Source organism: Phyllobates terribilis, unplaced genomic scaffold, assembly GCF_046119375.1.
Source record: "Phyllobates terribilis strain yellow unplaced genomic scaffold, ASM4611937v1 Scaffold_1__5_contigs__length_1240528914, whole genome shotgun sequence".
Lineage (NCBI taxonomy): Eukaryota > Metazoa > Chordata > Amphibia > Anura > Dendrobatidae > Phyllobates > Phyllobates terribilis.
In genome coordinates, this window is record NW_027362761.1 from 617,184,904 (window position 1) to 617,208,333 (window position 23,430).

The following is a 23,430-nucleotide window of genomic DNA, read 5'->3' on the forward strand; positions in this document are numbered from 1 at the left end:
TCTAGATGGATCCTTTTCTGATTTAAGTTCTTTTAACTGCATCAGAAACTGCATGTGTGGTTTCAGCCTAATAAGAATGTTATAAACTTTGTAATTGGGGAAAAAAAAATCATTTAATCTATTTTTTCACCTTTTCAGAAAATCTCTGTGAGAGAAACTTCATTTTATCACTGAATGATAAAGTAGAAGATGAAAGTTTCACACAGCACACCTCCGAAGAAAACATTATTACCCTTAACCTATATTCAGGACTCCACAGTATGGATCTATTAAATAATACTCCGAATCATGCGGAACCTACTCTTGATCAATCACCGATTATGACAAGTTCAGGTGTGAAACGCTGTGGAAAACAGTTCATACAAAGAAGCAGTCACACAGGGGAGAAGCCGTACTCCTGTTCAGAATGTGGGAAGCGCTTTAGAGATGAATCAAGTCTTCTTATTCATGTAAGAATTCATACAGGGGAGAAACCATTCTCATGTTCACTATGCGCAAAGTCCTTCACAGATAAATCAAGTCTTGTTATACATGAAAGAATTCATAAAGGGGAAAAGCCATTTTCCTGTTCAGAATGTGGGAAATGCTTTACAGATAAATCAAGTCTTGTTAGACATAAGAGAATACACACAGGAGAGAAGCCGTATTCATGTTCAGAATGTGAGAAATGTTTCACAAATAAATCACAGCTTGTTAAACATGAGCGAATTCACACAGGAGAGAAACCATATTCGTGTTCACTATGTGAGAAATGCTTTCCAGATAAATTTCATCTTGTTAAACATGAGAGAATGCACACAGGAGAGAAGCCATTTTCATGTTCAATATGTGGGAAGTACTTTACAAATAAATCAAGTCTTGTTAGACATGAAAGTAGTCACTCAGCAGAGAAGCAGTATTCATGTCAACTATGTGGGAAATGTTTCGCACAAAAATCAAATCTTGTTACCCATGAGCGAAGTCACACAGGAGAGAAGCCATTTTCATGTCCAGAATGCGGGAAATGTTTTATAAATAAATCAAATCTTCTTATTCATGTAAGAATTCATACAGGGGAGAAACCATTCTCATGTTCACTATGCGCAAAGTCCTTCACAGATATATCAGGTCTTGTTATACATGAAAGAATTCATAAAGGGGAAAAGCCATTTTCATGTTCAGAATGTGGGAAGTGCTTTACAGATAAATCAAGTCTTGTTAGACATAAGAGAATACACACAGGAGAGAAGCCGTATTCATGTTCAGAATGTGAGAAATGTTTCACAAATAAATCACAGCTTGTTAAACATGAGCGAATTCACACAGGAGAGAAACCATATTCGTGTTCACTATGTGAGAGATGCTTTACAGATAAATCGCATCTTGTTAAACATGAGAGAATGCACACAGGAGAGAAGCCATTTTCATGTTCATTATGTGGGAAGGCCTTCACAGATAAAGGGAGTCTTGTTAGACATGAGAGTAGTCACTCAGGAGAGAAGCAGTATTCATGTCAACTATGTGGGAAATGTTTTGCACAAAAATCAAATCTTGTTACACATGAGCGAAGTCACACAGGAGAGAAGCCATTTTCATGTCCAGAATGCGGGAAATGTTTTATAAATAAATCAAGTCTTGTTCGACATGAGAGAAGTCACACTGGGGAGAAGCCGTACTCCTGTTCAGAATGTGGAAAGGGCTTTACAGATAAAGGGAATCTTGATAAACATGAGAGAATTCACACAGGAGACAGGCCATATTCATGTCCAGAATGCGGAAAGTCTTTTATTACCAAAGCCAGACTTCTGGGCCATCACAGAAGCCACACAGGAGAGAAGCCGTACTCCTGTTCAGAATGTGGGAAATGTTTTACAAATAAATCCAGTCTTTTTAAACATCAGAGACGTCACACGGGAGAGAAGCAGTTTTGATGTTCTTTCTATGGAAAATGATTTACAAGAAAATCAAAATTTAAAACGCCCCAAGATTTCATATATGAAAAACATTCTTGTTTGGAACTCGGAAAATGCTATGAAAGTAAAGTGCTTGAAAAGATCAGGTTCTTCATAGACTTTAAACAAACAATAAGAGGGTTTGTTTTTTTAGTAGAATTGGGCTAAGGCCACATTACGTCTGTGCACTAGGTTCAACGTGTATGCTGGGAAAAAGCTCCTGGTGTATACATTAACATTTTCTTAGGCAATATTCACCAGAGATAAAAAAAAAAAAAGCCCAAAAACTTCCTTTTGACCTCAGTTCGGCAATTACATAGTTACATAGTTTATAAGGCCGAAAAAAGACAAGCGTCCATCCAGTTCAGCCTATTTCTTGTGCACTGCAGCTATTCCGCAGCGTTGATCCAGGGGAAGGCAAAAAAAAAAACAAGCGGTATAGGCCAATTTACATCATTGAGGAAAAATTCACTTCCCGACTCCAATCTGGCAGTCAGATTAAATCCCTGGATTAATTAACTAAGCATAAGATGTAATTTTATTGTTCTCAAGAAAGGCGTCCAGGCCTCTCTTGAACTCATTAAGTGAGTTGGACATCACCACTTCCTCTCCCAGAGAGTTCCAGAGTCTCACGGCTCTGACCGTAAGGAATCCCCTTCTATGCTGGTGCAGGAACCTCCTTTCCTCCAGACGCATAGTGTGCCCCCTCGTCTTTGTCTCCATCCTTGGTATAAACAGGTCATGGGAGAGATCTCTGTACTGCCCCCTGATGTATTTATACATGTTTATGAGGTCTCCCCTAAGCCTTCTCTTTTCCAACGTAAATAGGCCTAATTTTGACAACCTCTCTGGGTATTCTAGTCCCTCCATTCCCTTTATTACCTTAGTCGCCCTCCTTTGAACCCTCTCTAGCTCCAATATGTCTTTCCTGAGCCCCGGAGCCCAGAACTGTGCACAATATTCTAAGTGCGGCCTTACCAGCGCTTTATACAGAGGAAGAACAATGTTCTCATCATATGCCCCTAGATTGTCTGCAGGCAATATGTGCCTGCAGACAATCTATGCCAACAAGACTGTGACTGCTGATTGATGTATACCTCATGAATTTATACCTCCTACCGTAATCACAGCCCAAGCCTAAGCTGGGATCTGCGAAACACCCAAATTATATTTACTTGAGGAAGACAAAAGAGCCTCATTGACCTTCAAAGCAACAAAACTGAATTGTTACCATGAACTGGCTTCTCATTACTGTGTTCGTAAGCTCACCCAGTGTGGGAGAATCTTAGAGGGAAAGTTAGGACACTCAATGATACCTGAAATAAAAAAATAATCACATCCTTTTTCCACAGAAGGAAATGTCATATGTATACTGTGTGCAGAATTATTAGGCAAGTTGTATTTTAGAGGATAATTTTTATTTCTGATCAACAACTATGTTCTCAATCAACCCAAAAGACTCATAAATATCTAAGCTTAATATTTTTGGAAGTTGGAGTGGGGTTTGTTTAGATTTGGCTATCTTAGGAGGATATCTGTTTGTGCAAGTAACTATTACTGTGCAGAATTATTAGGCAACTTAATAAAAACCAAGTATAATCCCATCTCACTTGTTTATTTTCACCAGGTAAACCAATATCAGTGCACAAAATTTAGAAATAAACATTTCTGACATGCAAAAACAAAAACCCCCAAAATTAGTGATGAGTATAGCCACCTTTCTTTATGATGACGCTCAACAGCCTTCCATCCATAGATTCTGTCATTTGCTTGATCTGTTTTCGATCAACATTGCGTGCAGCAGCGACCACAGCCTCCCAGACACTGTTCCGAGAGGTGTACTGTTTTTCCCTCCCTGTAGATCTCAAATTTTATGATGGACCACAGGTTCTCTATGGGGTTCAGATCAGATGAACAAGGGGGCCATGTCATTATTTTTTCTTCTTTTAGACCTTTACTGGCCAGCCACGCTGTGGAGTAGTTGGATGCATGTGATGGAGCATTGTCCTGCATGAAAATCATGTTTTTCTTGAACGATACCGACTTCTTCCTGTACCATCTTGAAGAAGTTGTCTTCCAGAAACTGGCAGTATCTGGGTGTTGAGCTTCACTCCATCCTCAACCCGAAAAGGTCCCACAAGTTCATCTTTGATGATACCTGCCCATACCAGTACCCCACCTCCACCTTGCTGGCATCTGAGTCGGAGTGGAGCTCTCTGCCCTTTACTGATCCAGCCTCTGGCCCATCCATCTGGCCCATCAAGAGTCACTCTCATTTCATCAGTCCATAAAACCTTTGAAAATCAGTCTTAAGATATTTCTTGGCCCATTCTTGACATTTTATCTTATGTTTCTTGTTGAAAGGTGGTCGTGTTTCAGCCTTCCTTACCTTGGCCATGTCCCTGAGTATCGCACACCTTGTGCTTTTTGATACTCCAGTAACGTTGCAGCTCTGAAGTATGGCAAAACTGGTGGCGAATGGCATCTTGGCAGCTTCACGCTTGATTTTCCTCAATTCATGAGCAGTTATTTTCCCCCCACCCATGACAGCACACCTTGAGAGAGGGATCCGCCCCACCAAGAACAGGAAACCGTCTGAAATAAAAGGGCGGTACCTCTCCCTCACTTCAGTTGGTTTCCTTTCCTTGATGGGAACCTGTCTGAAGAAAGGTGTCTTCTTACCTGGGCCCGTTCCGGTGTGGAAGAGCGGGCACCTGCCTGTGCACTGGGTTCCGGGTCCCAGAAGCGCTGTCCGCGGTTCCCTGGAGCCGTGTCCGAGCGGGCGCAGGTGGTGAGGAGGGCTCCGGCTCCCCACAGACCGCTGCGCTGTCCTCTCCCTGCCGCAGGCTCCTGGCTGGTCGCATGCCGGGAGCAGCGTCTTCCGGGTATGACGCGCCTGACGTCACGGCGCGGTGCACGCTGGGAGACGCGTGCCCGATGACGTCGGGGGCGGCACCCGGAACCAAGATGGCGGCACCCTGTAAACGCTTGCCGAACGTTTTTTTTCAAAGATCGGCCGGTGAGTGTCAGGAGGGGGGAGGACACATGGATCGGAGGAGGTCCGGATGTGCCCTATTTAAGGTGGGGGGCTCCTGACAAGCGCTGCTTATACTCAAGCTCGGGTGTAGCTGCTATGGCAGGCCAGGAGCAGCAGCAGCTGACCCCTCCACTGCATTAACGCCAGCAGAAGAAGCAGTCGGACACCTCGCACACGGACGGCCGCTCCCACAACCGCAGCGGCAGCAGGAGGAGTAATGGAAAGTTATGTGCTTCATTCCTTAGGAACCTAAGAAGAGTAGCGCCAAAAAGAAGCACAGGGTTTGCACCTTATGCCAGGCCCCCCTTTCCATAGATTGGCAGAAACAGCTGTGTGCAAGCTGTATTAACCAAACGATAGTGGAGAGCACCCCGGATTTCGCTTCTAATTTGAGGTCCGTAATCCGTTCAGAGGTGCAGGATTCCTTGAAAGGCTTACTAAAGGGGAAAAGAGATCCCATAAAGATATCTCCTCCGACTATGATTTATCCTCCCAGTCAGAGGATCTATGCCTCAGTGATTCGGCATCCTCCTCTTCATCAAACAGTGGTAGGCCCTGTTTTCCTATTGATTATACTGACAAGTTGGTCAGAGCGGTCAGATCTACTATGCGGTTGAGGGAGGAGAAGGCAGCCAGGTCCCTGGAAGATATTATGTTCGCAGGCCTGGAGGAAAAAAAGACTCTCCTTTCCAGTGAATCCCCAAATTCAGACCCTTATAGACCGGGAATGGAGGAAGCCGGAGAAATCAGGAGTATTGCCCTCATCCTCAAAAAGGAGGTACCCCTTCGAGGATAGTGTCTCTGAGTCCTGGGACAAAATTCCTAAAGTTGACGGGTCTGTCGCCCGATCATCCAAAAGATCGTCCCTACCCCTGGAAGATTCGGGCAGTCTAAAGGATGCTCTGGATAAGAAGGCAGATTCCTTCCTGCGTCACACCTGGGACGCAGCAGCAGGGGGCCTGAAGCCAGCGGTAGCAGGCACTTGTGTCGCTAGGTCACTTATAGTGTGGCTTCAGCAATTAGGAGACCAGCTAAAGGATAAAAAGATATCCAGAGATAAAATCCTCTCCAATCTACCTTTGCTACAAGCAGCATCTGCTTTTTTGGCCGACTCCTCAGCGGATTCAGTTAATCTCGCTGCCAGGTCTGCAAATTTGTCTAATGCTGCCAAACGAGCCCTGTGGCTCAAGGGTTGCCCGGGAGACCTACAATCTAAGCATAAGCTTTGTTCTCTTCCTTCTGATGGTAAACTTTTGTAGAAGGCTGGCGACAGAAAGAGAGGTTTCCCAGGGTTCACAGGGGAAACAAAAAGGTCATATTTTCGGAGGAAGAGATTTAACCGGGGTCTCCCTCCGGGAGAAAGGAAAAGATGGGAGCCCAGATCTAATAAGGACTCTGGTTACATGTTTGGAGGACCATCCTCCAGTTCCAAAAAATCTCCCCAATGACGCGAGGCTAGAGGTTGTGGGAAGGCTTTCCCATTTTATCCCAGCTTGGGAAGCCATCACTTCAAATCCCTGGGTGTTGGATATCATAAAGAACAGCCTAAAGATACTCTTCTGTCAGGTCCCTCACCGAACCTTCATGATCACCTCCAGGAGGAAGTTCAGGGAGGAGCAGATGGCCCTAGAATAAGAGGTATTAGATTTAGTCAACAAGCAGGTCCTTCACGAAGTTCCAGTTTCACAATAGGGACGGGGACTTTATTCCCCCCTGTTTGTGATAAAAAAAACAAATGGGTCCTTAAGGACCATTATCAACCTCAAAAGTCTAAATCAGCTGATAATCAACCAGACTTTCAAGATGGAATCAGTGAACTCTGCAGTGAAACTCTTACACCACAATTGTTTCATGGCAGTCATCGACAATAAAAGATGCCTACTATCACATCCCAATCCATCCAGACTACCGGAAGTACCTAAGGGTAGCCCTGTTCATCCAAGGGAAATTGAGACATTTCCAATTCACTGCCCTACCATTTGGACTCTCGAGAGCACCGAGAGTATTTACAAAGGTTATAGCAGAGGTGACAGCTTTTCTCCGAATCAAGAACGTGGTGATTGTTCCCTATCTGGACGACTTTCTGATAATAGGGAAATCGGAGGACCACTGTTCCTCTCAACTTTTAGAGGTCAGAACAGCTTTACATCACCTGGGCTGGTTAATAAATATTCAAAAATCAAAGCTATCCCCCTCAAGGACTCAGATCTTTCTGGGCTTGACCCTAGATTCCCAACGCCAATCCTGTTTCCTCCCGGAAGACAAGGTTTGAAAAATAATCAGCCTGGTCTCAAGGGCCATAAGGTCTCCCGTGATGTCCTTGAGAGAAGCAATGTCCCTACTAGGCTCCATGACTTCCTGTCTCCCGGCAGTCAAATGGGCCCAGAGTCATACGAGGCTTCTTCAGTGGGAGGTCCTGTCGGCTCAGAAATCCTTCGACGGACATTTAGAAAAAAGACTATCTCTTTCTTTGGAGACAGTAAACTCCCTCTCCTGGTGGACCAAAAGGGAGAATCTGACCACAGGCTTACAATGGTCCAAACCAGTCGACCACACAATTACAACAGATGCAAGTGGCTCCGGCTGGGGGGGGTCATCTGGCAGAGCTCTCAGTTCAGGGGCTCTGGCTACGTCACGAAAAAGAAGCGTCATCAAACCTAAAAGAGCTTTTGGCAGTGGAGAAATCCCTGATAGGCTTCCTTCCCCACATACAGGGTCGCCATGTCCAGATCAGGACGACAGTGGCGTATATAAATCACCAGGGAGGAACAAGATCTCTCTCCCTTATGATAGTGGCAAACAGATTCTCCTGCCTCCAGTAATATATACCTGACAGGTGCCCATACATTCTGCTGCCTCCAATAATATATACCTGACAGGAGCCCATACATTCTGCTGCCTCCAATAATATATACCTGACAGGAGCCCATACATTCTCCTGCCTCCTATAATATATACCTGACAGGAGTCCATACATTCTCCTGCCTCCAATAATATATACCTGACAGGAGCCCATACATTCTCCTGCCTCCAATAATATATACCTGACAGGAGCCCATAGATTCTGCTGCCTCCAATAATATATACCTGACAGGAGCCCATACATTCTCCTTCCTCCAATAATATATACCTGACAGGAGCCCATACATTCTCCTGCCTCCAATAATATATACCTGACAGGAGCCCATACATTCTCCTGCCTCCAATAATATATACCTGACAGGAGCCCATAGATTCTCCTGCCTCCAATAATATATACCTGACAGGAGACCATAGATTCTCCTGCCTCCAATAATATATACCTGACAGGAGCCCATACATTCTGCTGCCTCCAATAATATATACCTGACAGGAGCCCATACATTCTCCTGCCTCCAATAATATATACCTGACAGGAGCCCATACATTCTGCTGCTTCCAATAATATATACCTGACAGGAGCCCATACATTCTGCTGCCTCCAATAATATATACCTGACAGGAGCCCATACATTCTCCTGCCTCCAATAATATATACCTGACAGGAGCCCATACATTCTGCTGTCTCCAATAATATATATCTGACAGGAGCCCATACATTCTGCTGCCTCCAATAATATATACCTGACAGGAGCCCATACATTCTGCTGCCTCCAATAATATATACCTGACAGGATCCCATACATTCTCCTACCTCCAATAATATATACCTGACAGGAGACCATACATTCTACTGCCTCCAATAATATATACCTGACAGGAGCCCATACATTCTCCTACCACCAATAATATATACCTGACAGGAGCCCATACATTCTGCTGCCTCCAATAATATATACCTGACAGGAGCCCATACATTCTCCTGCCTCCAATAATATATACCTGACAGGAGCCCATACATTCTCCTTCCTCCAATAATATATACCTGACAGGAGCCCATACATTCTCCTGCCTCCAATAATATATACCAGACAGGAGCCCATACATTCTCCTGCCTCCAAAAATATATACCTGACAGGAGCCCATACATTCTGCTGCCTCCAATAATATATACCTGACAGAAGCCCATACATTCTCCTGCCTCCAATAATATATACCTGACAGGAGCCCATACATTCTCCTGCCACCAATAATATATACCTGACAGGAGCCCATACATTCTGCTGCCTCCAATAATATATACCTGACAGGAGCCCATACATTCTCCTGCCTCCTATAATATATACCTGACAGGAGTCCATACATTCTCCTGCCTCCAATAATATATACCTGACAGGAGCCCATACATTCTCCTGCCTCCAATAATATATACCTGACAGGAGCCCATAGATTCTGCTGCCTCCAATAATATATACCTGACAGGAGCCCATACATTCTCCTTCCTCCAATAATATATACCTGACAGGAGCCCATACATTCTCCTGCCTCCAATAATATATACCTGACAGGAGCCCATACATTCTCCTGCCTCCAATAATATATACCTGACAGGAGCCCATAGATTCTCCTGCCTCCAATAATATATACCTGACAGGAGACCATAGATTCTCCTGCCTCCAATAATATATACCTGACAGGAGCCCATACATTCTGCTGCCTCCAATAATATATACCTGACAGGAGCCCATACATTCTCCTGCCTCCAATAATATATACCTGACAGGAGCCCATACATTCTGCTGCTTCCAATAATATATACCTGACAGGAGCCCATACATTCTGCTGCCTCCAATAATATATACCTGACAGGAGCCCATACATTCTCCTGCCTCCAATAATATATACCTGACAGGAGCCCATACATTCTGCTGTCTCCAATAATATATATCTGACAGGAGCCCATACATTCTGCTGCCTCCAATAATATATACCTGACAGGAGCCCATACATTCTGCTGCCTCCAATAATATATACCTGACAGGATCCCATACATTCTCCTACCTCCAATAATATATACCTGACAGGAGACCATACATTCTACTGCCTCCAATAATATATACCTGACAGGAGCCCATACATTCTCCTACCACCAATAATATATACCTGACAGGAGCCCATACATTCTGCTGCCTCCAATAATATATACCTGACAGGAGCCCATACATTCTCCTGCCTCCAATAATATATACCTGACAGGAGCCCATACATTCTCCTTCCTCCAATAATATATACCTGACAGGAGCCCATACATTCTCCTGCCTCCAATAATATATACCAGACAGGAGCCCATACATTCTCCTGCCTCCAATAATATATACCTGACAGGAGCCCATACATTCTGCTGCCTCCAATAATATATACCTGACAGAAGCCCATACATTCTCCTGCCTCCAATAATATATACCTGACAGGAGCCCATACATTCTCCTGCCACCAATAATATATACCTGACAGGAGCCCATACATTCTCCTGCCTCCAATAATATATACCTGACAGGAGCCCATACATTCTGCTGCCTCCAATAATATATACCTGACAGGAGCCCATACATTCTCCTGCCTCCAATAATATATACCTGACAGGAGCTCATACATTCTCCTGCCTCCAATAATATATACCTGACAGGAGTCCATACATTCTGCTGCCTCCAATAATATATACCTGACAGGAGCCCATACATTCTCCTGCCTCCAATAATATATACCTGACAGGAGTCCATACATTCTGCTGCCTCCAATAATATATACCTGACAGGAGCCCATACATTCTCCAACCTCCAATAATATATACCTGACAGGAGCCCATACATTCTGCTGCCTCCAATAATATATACCTGACAGGAGTCCATACATTCTGCTGCCTCCAATAATATATACCTGACAGGAGTCCATACATTCTGCTGCCTCCAATAATATATACCTGACAGGAGCCCATACATTCTCCTGCCTCCAATAATATATACCTGACAGGAGCCCATACATTCTGCTGCCTCCAATAATATATACCTGACAGGAGTCCATACATTCTGCTGCCTCCAATAATATATACCTGACAGGAGCCCATACATTCTGCTGCCTCCAATAATATATACCTGACAGGAGTCCATACATTCTCCTGCCTCCAATAATATATACCTGACAGGAGCCCATACATTCTGCTGCCTCCAATAATATATACCTGACAGGAGCCCATACATTCTCCTGCCTCCAATAATATATACCTGACAGGAGCCCATACATTCTCCTGCCTCCAATAATATATACCTGACAGGAGCCCATACATTCTGCTGCCTCCAATAATATATACCTGACAGGAGCCCATACATTCTCCTGCCACCAATAATATATACCTGACAGGAGCCCATACATTCTGCTGCCTCCAATAATATATGACAGGAGCCCATACATTCTGCTGCCTCCAATAATATATACCTGACAGGAGCCCATACATTCTCCTGCCTCCAATAATATATACCTGACAGGAGCCCATACATTCTCCTGCCACCAATAATATATACCTGACAGGAGCCCATACATTCTCCTGCCTCCATTAATATATACCTGACAGGAGACCATACATTCTCCTGCCACCAATACTATATACCTGACAGGAGACCATACATTCTTGCCTCCAATAATATATACCTGACAGGAGCCCATACATTGAAAATCATTAAGGAAGGTGAAGAGTTCTTAGACTGAGCAGAATTATCTCTTCATGATTCAGAAAGAGAAGAAATTCGAACTGCACCTGAGGAAACAGAGGAATGGAAGCATGTGACCCACAGAAGCAGGAGGATCGAGATGCAGTCAGCACCCATACTGCTCAGGAACCAGTACCAGGCTCTCACGCAGGAGAACCATGAAGAAATACAGCAAAATAAGACTTTGCCAGCAATGAATAACCTTGTAAGCCCTCAGAATCCTCCTGGATCGAGAAAGAAGAATGTTGTGAAGAAAAAACGGAGAGTGGTGGTCATGGGGGATTCCCTGTTAAGAGGAACAGAGGCCGCTATCTGCAGACCAGACATAACCTCAAGAGAAATGTGCTGTCTTCCAGGAGCAAAAATTAAAGATGTGTCTGACAGGATATCAAGACTCTTCAGACCTACAGATCACTACCCATTCCTGCTAATACATGTGGGGACAAATGACACCGCAAGAAAGGACCTGGAAACCATCTGCAGTGACTTTGAAGACTTAGGCAAGAAAGTGAAAGAATTGGGAGCGCAGGTGGTCTTCTCATCCATCCTCCCAGTGGATGGCCATGGAACAATGAGGTGGAATAAGATTCTACAGGTGAACAACTGGCTACGTCGATGGTGCCGTCAACAAGGATTTGGATTTCTGGATCACGGAATGAATTACCTATACGATGGACTACTTGCTAGAGATGGGGTGCACCTTACGAAGACTGGAAAACATGTATTTGGAAGTCGCCTTGCTACACTCATCAGGAGAGCTTTAAACTAGAACAATGTGGGAAGGGAAGCAAAAGGCCAGAAAAAGCCATACAGCTGACAAATACTATTGAGATCTCTGCTACTGGAAGTGGAAAGGAAGAACAAAGACAAAACAATTTAAATAATAAAAATATGGGAGGAAGAGAAACCAATCACAAACTAAAATGTTTTTATACAAATGCACAAAGCATGGGCAACAAACAAGGAGAATTGGAACTACTAATGCAGGAAAAGGAATATGATGTCATTGGAATCACTGAAACTTGGTGGGACGATACACATGATTGGAATAAAAGGCTAAAAGGATACAACTTATTTGCAAGAAACAGACTTGATAAACGAGGAGGAGGTGTCGCATTGTATGTTAGAAAAGCGTATATCTGCACAGAGATTGAAGCTTCAGAGACTGGGAGTTCTGTGGAAACTGTTTGGGTAAGAATACAAGGAGAGAACAACGGAAAGGACACCATTGTAGGCATTTACTACAGGCCACCTGGGCAAGCTGAAGATATGGATGAACTCTTTATGTATCAAATGACCAAGTTCTCCAAAAAATATGACGTAGTGGTCATGGGAGATTTCAACTATCCAGACATTTGTTGGGAATCTCTCTCAAGTAAAACTAACAGGTCAAGCAAATTCTTATCCTCTCTTGCTGACAACTTTATCTTCCAAAAGGTAGGGGAGAAAACAAGGGGATCTGCTACTTTGGATCTAATCCTTATAAACAGGGAGGAAATGGTTGAGGAGGTAAAGGTGGCTGGGACCCTAGGAGGCCGCGATCATGCTATTATAGAATTTTGGATAATTAGAGGAGGAAGACATGTGAAGACTCAAACTTCAAGGTTAGATTTTAGAAAGGCAGATTTTAAGAGACTCAGAAAGAGAATAGGAGGGATCCAATGGCTGGATGTCCTTAAGGACAAAAATGTCCAGGAAGGATGGGAAATTTTTAAAAATGAGATTCTCAAAGCACAATCGTTAACAATCCCGAAAAGTAGGAAGAATGGGAAGCATTTAAGGAAACCAGGATGGATGAACACAGAACTTAAACACATGCTAAAAAGAAAGAAAGAAATGTTTATTAAATGGAAAGAGGGAGGCATATCTAAAGAAGATTATAATGCAGTCTGCAGATCCTGTAGGGCACGTATCAGGTTAGCTAAAGCTGACAATGAATTAAGGCTTGCAAGAGATGTCAAAAGAAATAAAAAATAATTTTGGGGGTATGTCAAAAGTAAAAGAAAAGTCAAAGATGCTATAGGATTTTTACAGGATGAAAATGGAGAAATGGTAAGAGAGGATGTTGAGAAGGCCGAACTTTTTAATTCCTATTTTGCATCTGTTTTCTCTCAGAAAGAAAATGTAACATCAACTGATCTTCACTGTCCTTTCAAAGGAATAGAGGAATCCAAGTTATCTGTAAACAGAAAGATTGTGAGGGAATATTTAGCTAACATAAATGAGTTCAAGTCTCCAGGTCCAGATGAATTACACCCCAGGGTACTGAAGGAGATCGTAGAAGAAATTTTAGAACCACTCTCCATAATCTTTGAAAATTCTTGGAGAACAGGAGAAGTCCCAGAAGAGCAAATGTTGTTCCTATCTTCAAAAAGGGGAAGAAGGTGGACCCAGGGAACTATAGGCCGGTGAGTCTGACTTCTATACCAGGAAAGATCTTTGAACAAATTATTAAACAACATGTATGTAAGTACATGGATAAGAATGAAGTGATTAACCAGAGTCAGCATGGGTTTGTAACTAACAAGTCATGTCAGACTAACTTAATTTCTGTAACATACCTGGCGGCGTCCTTGCATGGTGGTCCATCTCCCACTGTGCAAGAGCGCGCACTTGATCTCCAGTCCAGAATGTCTCTCTGGCTTCCCTCCTTGCTGTCTGTTTGTCTGTTTTGGCTGCATAGGGCGACGCCCGCTGAACTTCCTGTTTCTTGTACCTGCTGCGGACACGCCCCTGTTGCACCTTCAGCCTATTGCTGTCCATCTTTGGGTATTTATACCACCTTCTTCCTCAAGATGGCGCCTGAGCATTGTGTCCTGTCAGTCAGCTTTTTGTCTCTGACGTGCCAGGTCCTATCCTGTTTTCCTGCCTGTTCTCCAGTTCTGTGTCTGAACTGTGGTCTGTTCTTGTGAACACACTTCTAGCCTGTTCTTTCGCCTTCTAGGGGCTGTATTCCTAGATCTGCCTGTCTGTGCCTTGCGGTATCTGTTCCCGTCTGAACAGAGTCCTGTTTGTGTCCCAGCCTTGCTGTATTTGTTCCCGTTTCTCTGTTTCCAGTTGTCTGTGCCTTGCGGTATCTGTTCCCGTCTGAACAGAGTCCTGTTTGTGTCCCAGCCTTGCTGTATTTGTTCCCGTTCCTCGGTTCCTAGTTGTCTGTGCCTCGTTTCTACTTTTGCCTTTTCTCCCTTTTCCCTCTTTGTCTGTTTTCTGCGTCTTTCTGCAGAGTCTGAACTTGCTCCTAAATTCCTTCTCGTCGTCTCTGTACCTCTGTTGTGAATTTAGTGTACGCTCGCTACTTCTTTGTAAGTACTGTGTGTGCTTCTGGTTCTGCCTTTCCTTCTCCGTCTGTTCTTTGTGAACAGAGTCCTATCCCCCTGCCTTGTCTGCCGCTCTGCGGTTTCCGCTCTGCTCCTGCCTTGTCTGCTGCTCTGCGGTTTCCGCTCTGCTCCTGCCTTGTTCACCGCTCTGCGGTTTCCGCTCTGCTCCTGCCTTGTTTGCCGCTCTGCGGTTTCCGCTCTGCTCCTGCCTTGTTTACCGCTCTGCGGTTTCCGCTCTGCTCCTGCCTTGTTTACCGCTCTGCGGTTTCCGCTCTGCTCCTGCCTTGTTTACCGCTCTGCGGTTTCCGCTCTGCTCCTGCCTTGTTTGCCGCTCTGCGGTTTCCGCTCTGCTGCAGCCTTCTTAGCCGCTCTGCGGTTTCCGCTCTGCTCCTGCCTTGTTTACCGCTCTGCGGTTTCCGCTCTGCTCCTGCCTTGTTTGCCGCTCTGCGGTTTCCGCTCTGCTGCGGCCTTCTTAGCCGCTCTGCGGTTTCCGCTCTGCTCCTGCCTTGTTTACCGCTCTTGCGGTTTCCACTCTGCTCTTGCCTTGCTTGCCGCTCCTGCGGTTTCTGCTCTGCATCTGCTCGCTGCTCCGGCAGTCCTGTCCTGCTCTGCTTCTGCTCGCTGCTCCGGCAGCCCCGTCCTGCTCTGCATCTGCTCGCTGCTTCGGCAGTCCTGTCCTGCTCTGCTTGTGCTCGCTGCTCCGGCAGTCCCGTCCTGCTCTGCTCTTGCCCACCGCTTCGGGCGTTCCCTCTCTGCTGTGTTTGGCTACCGCATCTACGGTTCTGTTTCTGTGACCCAGTCTGACTGGGTCTTGTCCTCTCTGTGCTCCAGCCCGTCCTTTCGGCCAGTTCCTCCCTGCCTGCATATTCGCCTGTATCCACCCGTCTGCATACCTGCCGTGTTCGCTTATATCCACCAGTCTGTGCCAGCCTAACCTGCCTGTTCCAGTAATCCCTGTGTGGGTCAACCCCCGTGTCCGGAGTTTGACCTGGAGTAGCACCTGGTCCCTCTGCCCGGTTTCTCCCTGGTGCACTGGCGTCGTATGCCGTCGTGCCATCTTGGTCGGATCGGCCAGATACTTAGTCACGCCCCTCCAGGCACTCTCCGGTTCATGGTCCAGTGGAACCACTTCTCCCGCACACGCCAGTCAGTCCGGGCGTGTGCATAACAATTTCCTTCTATGACAGAATCACTGACTGGGTGGATCAGGGAAATGCTGTAGATATAGTATATCTTGACTTCAGCAAAGCATTTGACAAAGTATCTCACACCATCCTTATTGAAAAAATGACCAAGTATGCAATGGACCAGGCAACTGTTAGGTGGATTCATAACTGGCTTATTGATCGGACTCAAAGGGTGGTTGTAAATGGCTTCACATCCAGCTGGATGAATGTCTCAAGTGGGGTACCACAGGGCTCCGTCCTGGGACCTGTATTGTTCAACATCTTTATCAATGATTTAGATGAAGGAATTGAGGGTAAACTGATTAAATTTGCTGATGACACAAAGCTAGGAGGGATAGCTAACACTAGAGAAGAGAGAGAGAGGATTCAAAAAGACCTAAATAAACTGGAGCAGTGGGCAGCAACCAACAGAATGGTTTTTAACAGGGAAAAATGCAAAGTACTACATCTGGGCAATAAAAATGAAAAAAGCATATACAGAATGGGAGGAATAGAGCTAAGCAACAGTACATGTGAAAAAGACTTAGGTATACTAATAGATCATAGACTGAACATGAGTCAACAGTGTGATGCAGCAGCAAAAAAGGCAAATACAATTCTGGGATGTATTAACAGAAGCATACAGTCTAGATCACGTGAAGTCATTATCGGTCTTTACTTCTCTTTGGTCAGACCTCATCTGGAATACTGTGTACAGTTTTGGGCACCACATTTTAAAAAAGACATAGACAAACTGGAGCAAGTTCAGAGAAGAGCGACCAGAATGGTGACTGGTCTGCAAACCATGTCCTATGAGGAACGGTTGCAGGATTTGGGAATGTTTAGCTTGCAAAAAAGAAGACTGAGAGGAGACTTAATAGCTGTCTACAAATATGTCAAGGGCTGTCACATTGTAGAAGGATCATCTTTATTCTCATTTGCACAAGGAAAGACTAGAAGCAATGGGATGAAACTAAATGGGAGGAGACACAGATTAGATATTAGAAAAAACTTTTTGACAGGGTGATTAATGAGTGGAACAGGCGGCCACGAGAGGTGGCGAGTTCCCCTTCAATGGACGTCTTCAAACAGAGGCTGGACAGACATCTGTCTGAGATGATTTAGTGAATCCTGCTTTGAGCAGGGGGTTGGACCAGATGACCCAGGAGGTCCCTTCCAACTCTACCATTCTATGATTCTATGATTCCTGCCATTGCCTCTGAAAATACGGAGGGAGAGGTTGCTCCCCCTTGAGGCAACCGGGTCCAGCAGTACTGTTTTCCTCCATGTGTGAAGGCAAACAGCAGCTGGCTCTCATCATCTATTGGCACTGAGAAGAAGGCATTGCTGAGGTCAATCACTGTGAAAAATTTAGCATTAGATGGAATTTGATTCAATAGAGTATGCGGATTTGGGACTATGGGCGTATCTACAACCATCAATTTATTTACCTCTCTCAAATCATGGACCATACGGTATCTTACCGGTTGGCCCACAATTTGCTTCTTTCTCACCAGAAATAACGGAAAATTAAAAGGGGATCTGCATTCCTTGATTATACCTTTCTCTAGGTATTTATTCACCTGTTGTGCAATTGCTTCTGTTTGCTCCTTGCTCAGGGGATACTGTTTCATACGTACCGGTACAACACCATGTTTTAACTTAATTGTGACTGGAGTTATTTTTAACAGTCCAACATCTGTTTTATCCTGCACCCACAGTGCAGTTGGTACATTACCAAGCATTTTCCGTATGCCATCGTCGAGACTTGTATCCACCTCCTTTTCAAGTTGGATTATTGACATCATTGTTGATATAGTTGTTTCAGATAATGGACCTGCAATGGTAACACCTTTCTTTCCAAATTTAATAATTGCATTCATTGCATTAAGAATGTCTGCACCTATCAAATTTTTAGGACATTTATCTGAGACAAGTAAATGAGTACATAAGTCAATGGTATGACCTGTCTTAATTTTCACAGGATCAGTTTCCCGTAAGGGGTCTATTTTTCCTCCAGCTCCTATCCCTTGGATGATCCTCCCCGTTGTGTACCCATGTGGCATGTCTTCTTTTCTTATGTTAGTACGGCTCGCCCCCGTGTCGATCAGACATTCAATTTGTTTCCCCTTGGGAAAGTCTAGTTGGGTTACTGCCATCGGACCTTCCCGTGGGGGAACGACTATCATAGAATTGAATCGGGGGCTGCCAATTTCCTAATCTGAAAAATCTTCCTCTGGTCCGGTGTTTGAAATGGCAACGTAAGCCTGTCCTGTCCTTGTTCTTTGTCTGTGCGGACAGTTCCTTTTGATGTGACCTTTGCCACCGCACCCAAAACAGAGACCCTTAAGCTTACAATTCTCTGGGTCTATTGCCTTTTTATTTTTCTCCACCCTGCCACCTAAAGTAGTTCGAGTAACTGACTTCACTGCGTCCTTAATAGTGTCCTGAAAGGCATCTCGGTGTATATTTTCCATCATTGGAGTCACCTTCTCCTTCTTTTTCTCTTAAGGATGGCTTGTTCTAACCCTCTGAATGTGGAGATTGATTGCTCCAAGGGAGCATACAAGCATTCTGGACGTAGTTTAAACACTTCTGTCCTGAGGTCTTCTCTGAGACCTGTGATGAACATATTTTTCAGGAAACCTAACTCCCTAGGATAGTTCAAATTATAATCATGATCCTTAAACACAGCTACACACCTAGCATGGAATTTATCAACGGTTTCTTGGAATATCTCTGGCATCCCTGAGATAAGGCTTTCTGCCATTGTTTTAGTGACTGCATTTAACCGGAGGATAAACTGTTTCCCTGAGTCTAGGGTTTTAATGTCACCCGGTAGCGCTCCTATTCCATCTCCTTCGTGGACCTGTTTAACTTTTTCCACAAGTGGTACTCCACCATTGAGACTACAGAGCGGTACCAGATCACTCCAAGTAGCGTCATAGTTTTCAGCTATCCCTTTCACCGCCTTATAATATCCTATCGGATTTTTTATACATGTCTGGAAAGCTATTTGCCATTGACAATTGTTCTGACCTAGACCATGGTTTATACCAAGTGGTGGTATCAGTTTTTACCTGTTGTTCATCCTCCCCCTGGTTGGTTGTTTAATGACTGGGAATGCAGCGGTCTCCGGTTGTCCTCTAACAAAGTTACAATTTTCACACTCGGATACTGAATTGCTATTACTATCCTGACATCCTGGGCAAATCCATGTTGTAGATCGCAGAGCTATTGCTCCTCTCAGCTGCTTAGTGTGAGGGGTGGAGGGCTGTGGGCTGCATGTGTGTGCCTGCGTTCTCCTCTCCACCGTCCTCCTCGCTAGCAACTGAGCTAATAGCCAGATTTTCCCTTTCTTTCTCTTTGTTCTCAACCTCCCAAGTCCTGTCTTTGCCTGCTTTTAGTTTTAGAATTACTGTTTTACATGGAGGCATGGATGGGGATGGTGTCATATGCAGGTGAAGGGATTGGTCACTATCTGTAGTAGATGTAACACTATGCATGGGAGAGAATTGATAGGTGTCGATCTCGGAAGGACTTTGTTTCGTCTTTGTTGGGGTGGAGAAACTATCAGTAGATCCAGATGGGATCCCAGGAAAATGGTTTCCTATAGCATTGTACCCGGACTGACTGGGAGTGGCGGATACAAAATGCGAGAATACTGATAGTCCTGGTGCTGTGGCATCAGTACGGGTGTCTGATACTGTGGCATCAGAACGGGTTGTTGGGCGTAGGTGTAATGAAGTGAGTGTTGTGGCTGTGATGGTATAAAGGGTTGCATCATGGGTGGTGGTGGTGGTGGAGAGTGTAGAGCCTGGTCGGTTGATTCATTCATATATGGGATAGTGCTAGCACTATGTGTGGTTGCTGGGGAGGTAGAAACCTCGGACGATGATTTTTCTTTCTCAACACTTACACTTGACTCTGACCTATCACTTGGCTGTGATCTATCCTCTGACGGAGCAGAGGGTGCAGCCTGGATTGGACCCTGTCCCCGACTAGGTGTTGGGGGTTGCGTGGTTTGAGATCTGCTTCTGATCACTACCTGATCAGTTTCATCGTCATCATCAGGAATTTAAAGGGGATGATGTCTCTCACTAGTTCTCAACCAGGCTGCAACCTGTGCTCCGTAATCATGCTTATCAATCCATTCTGAATGTTCCTGACTGAACCATTTCCATCTTTCAGCATCTAGGCATCCCTTGGCTGGCATACCAGCCCTTTTTAATATCTTTGTTGCATCTTTTACAGCTGACCTACCATGCTCCCTTCTCACAAGATCACACATGGTGCACCTCGGATCCTTATTCCTTGATCTGGAGATTAAAGAACCCATAACAGGATTTGTCAAGGGTTGCGATCCCTGTCTTCAATATCCTGCTATATAATCAGCTGGGTCAACCAGTCAGATACGTTAGTTGGTTACCCCTGATTTAATCAGCTGGATTAACTAGGCAAATACGTTAGCTAGTTACCGCTGATTCGAGGGCTATGAGCTGAACTGCAACTCTTTGCTTCGCTCTGATGCTGAGACAAATTCGTCTAAACAAGTAAATGTAGACTATTATAAACGTAACTGTTCCAAAAGCAATCGCTATATATTCTTCATACATCTGGCTCAGAGTCCCCACTTGAAAAATATCCTACGTCTATTCCTGAGTCCGTGCCAATATTGGCAAGATAATTATCATGAGTAATAATATCCTGCCACACAGGCATATACCATCTGCTTTCTATAATATACTGCCACTCTTTTCCTATAACGTGTGGATGCGGCACAACATGGCAGGAAAAAACTCGGTATGTAAGGTTGCTTCTCCTATATTGATGTGCATTAACAGGGTACAAATGTATCCTTTCCAGAAACCAAGCAGTATACCTATCATGAGGTACTCGCTTTCTCACTACTGTAACTGAATACAAACACCTTTCACAAACCATGTATGTATTCCTCAATCACTGTTTCAATCATTATCACCTCCTCATTTTCAACCTCGGTAGTTCTAATATTCCAATTATGATAAAAACTAAGGCCATTGGGCAAAACAATGTTATCCTCTCTGGAATGTAGAGTCTACGTATTATTACAGCAAGATTAACATGAGAATAGTCATAAATGGTACAAGGCTGAACATGACAATGACTGTTAATACAGAGATATTCCAATGTACAGTATGAATTATCTTCCTCCCATAGCCCCACCCTGTAGATTCTCTACTGATGTCACAGCTACCTAAGATGCGTGTGATAGTTCCGTACTGGTAGTGGCAAATAAGTGTGCTACATATACATTGGGTACACGTCATCTAATCATTTACTGTATATCTCGTACCTTTTTGTTATAATAAGCATGAACTTAACACAGTTACACTTAGTATGAACGTTAGTTAAGTTGGAAGCAGCAATAATTGGGGATTAACTGAGGTAGAAATACTATATATATATATTACGTGAAATAGTTAATGCATACAAAAATACAGAAATACTGTATAGTATTTGAATTAGTAATTTTCCGGTTATGTGAAATTGTTAGAAATAATATATATTAAAAAATTAATAATAATACTAATAATAAAATTGCTACCTGAGGGTTTCCCGTTCAAGATCCCCGGAGACTGACGTAGATCGACCCCACCTTTCCTGGAGAGAAATATGCTCAGAGTGTTAAGGCCACTCACTTACCCGGCCGGGGTTTGTTTCTGTTCGGGATAGGGGTAAAACTGTTGTTCAGTCTCAGATGAAATTAAAAGGAAAAAAAAAGGAAATAGATCTCGCTGGGGCCTCCAACTGTTAAAGACGGGAGGGGATCTCGCTTCTTTTCAGGTAGACAAAATAGATTACATATAGAGATTTCCTATAGGAATGACGCTTCAAATAAGACACTCACTATAGACTGTCTCAAGAGAATGATTCTGTTTATTTTAAGATGTAATGCGATTATATACCCCAATCAACGTGGGTTGTACTTTGATATATGCATATGAGATTATGTAAGTAATATGCTATCTTGGCAAACAATAATCCATCTGCAGGATACTCATGATGTATGATACCCTTAGCATCCTTTCTCACACATTGTATTCTATTGGTGGTCAACCTTGAGTACAGTTTTAGGGTATGGGAGAATTAGGGAGTTTCCTGGTGGTGATATTTTGGAACATTATCTATGTGTACAGACACAGGACAAGCATGATAATTATAAGCCTGTGAGCCAATTCTTACTTGTATAAAGGTCAAGAGAACACAAAAATAAGAACTGCTAAATCAGGGTTATAAAACTGAAAAACAAGTCGTCTTAAAGGTAGTGTTGAAACTGAACCATTATTTTAACAGGACCCACCCGCGGCTGTTAGAGGCACATGACAGCTGATCAGATCAGTTGTCATGTGCAGGGAAAGATGTAGGCTCAGCTGCTGAGCCTGCACCAAAGGTAGGGACAGAACCTATTACGTGCTCCGAAGAGGAGATGAAGGACAGTGGGGAAATCTTTAATGATTACTATTTTGAATCATCTTAGTCTGATGATGATTATCGCCCCATATCCATCAAAGGAAGATGATTCAAAATAGTATTTACTAAAGATTTCCCCACTGTCCTCCATCTCCTCTTCGGAACTAGAAGCAGACGTCAGTCTGAAGAGGTAGAAGAGACATTGGTATGTTGAATCTTTTTCTTGAAAGTATTCTTGACTCTTGATTTCTCGGATACCGTCTTCTCTATACAGGTTCGACAAAGCCTTTTTATCATAAAAATTGAGCAATTTCCCTCTACACAGGCACATTCCTTGTTTTTACTCTTAGACAAACCTTCATATGTCTATCGTATAGAATATACATATAACAGAATCAGCAACTGCATGATCATATAGTATATTCACCCCATCCTATGTGGTGGAACTACCATGCTAGGAGGGTTAGGGTCATCAGCCTTGTCACCACTAGGCATCACTGATCCATCCATTCTGAGTCTCAGTCTTTCAGACACCTGTAGAGTATCCTCCATCAATGTAACAGCACAGTATTCCTTTACAGCTAGCAGTGTGAGCCCTACTCCAATAAGAGGTATGCTCACACCTGGCATCATGTGGTGTCAAATCCAGCCCTACCTCCCAATCATGGAGGTGGTCAGCCACGATTAAGTACGCATGCGCTGGAGCGTCATATCCGGTCCCAACTTCTGATCCAGAAGAAAACAGCCACAATTACATTTTTTTTTTTTCGTTTTTAGCGTCAATGGACCAAGGATTCCCAGTCAGTTATCCATCTTCGTTTTTGTCAAGCCTCAAACTACCCAACATCTGTAATCTGATGAGGGCAGGCGCATTCAGCTTGGAATGGCTGTTGACAGCACACG

The 23,430-nt window shown here is 44.0% G+C and overlaps 2 protein-coding genes across 12 annotated transcripts in view; one reads left to right on the top strand and one right to left on the bottom strand.

Annotated features, from left to right (window-relative positions):
• LOC141272833 (uncharacterized) overlaps positions 1 to 3,514 on the top strand; it is a 150,262-nt gene extending 146,748 nt beyond the window's left edge. For 4 of the 7 annotated variants that reach the window (XM_073683949.1, XM_073683939.1, XM_073683957.1 and 1 more), the window contains one exon: positions 139 to 3,513. In XM_073683949.1, the coding sequence (XP_073540050.1) occupies positions 139 to 1,910 (1,772 nt within the window). In that variant the 3' untranslated portion in view covers positions 1,911 to 3,513. Of the gene's footprint in view, positions 1 to 138 lie in introns of all 7 variants that reach the window. The other 3 variants (XM_073683919.1, XM_073683928.1, XM_073683964.1) reach the window with 1 other exon arrangement.
• The window catches only part of LOC141272912 (uncharacterized), a 267,987-nt gene that overhangs the window by 184,626 nt on the left and 59,931 nt on the right, over positions 1 to 23,430 (bottom strand). The window lies entirely within an intron of this gene.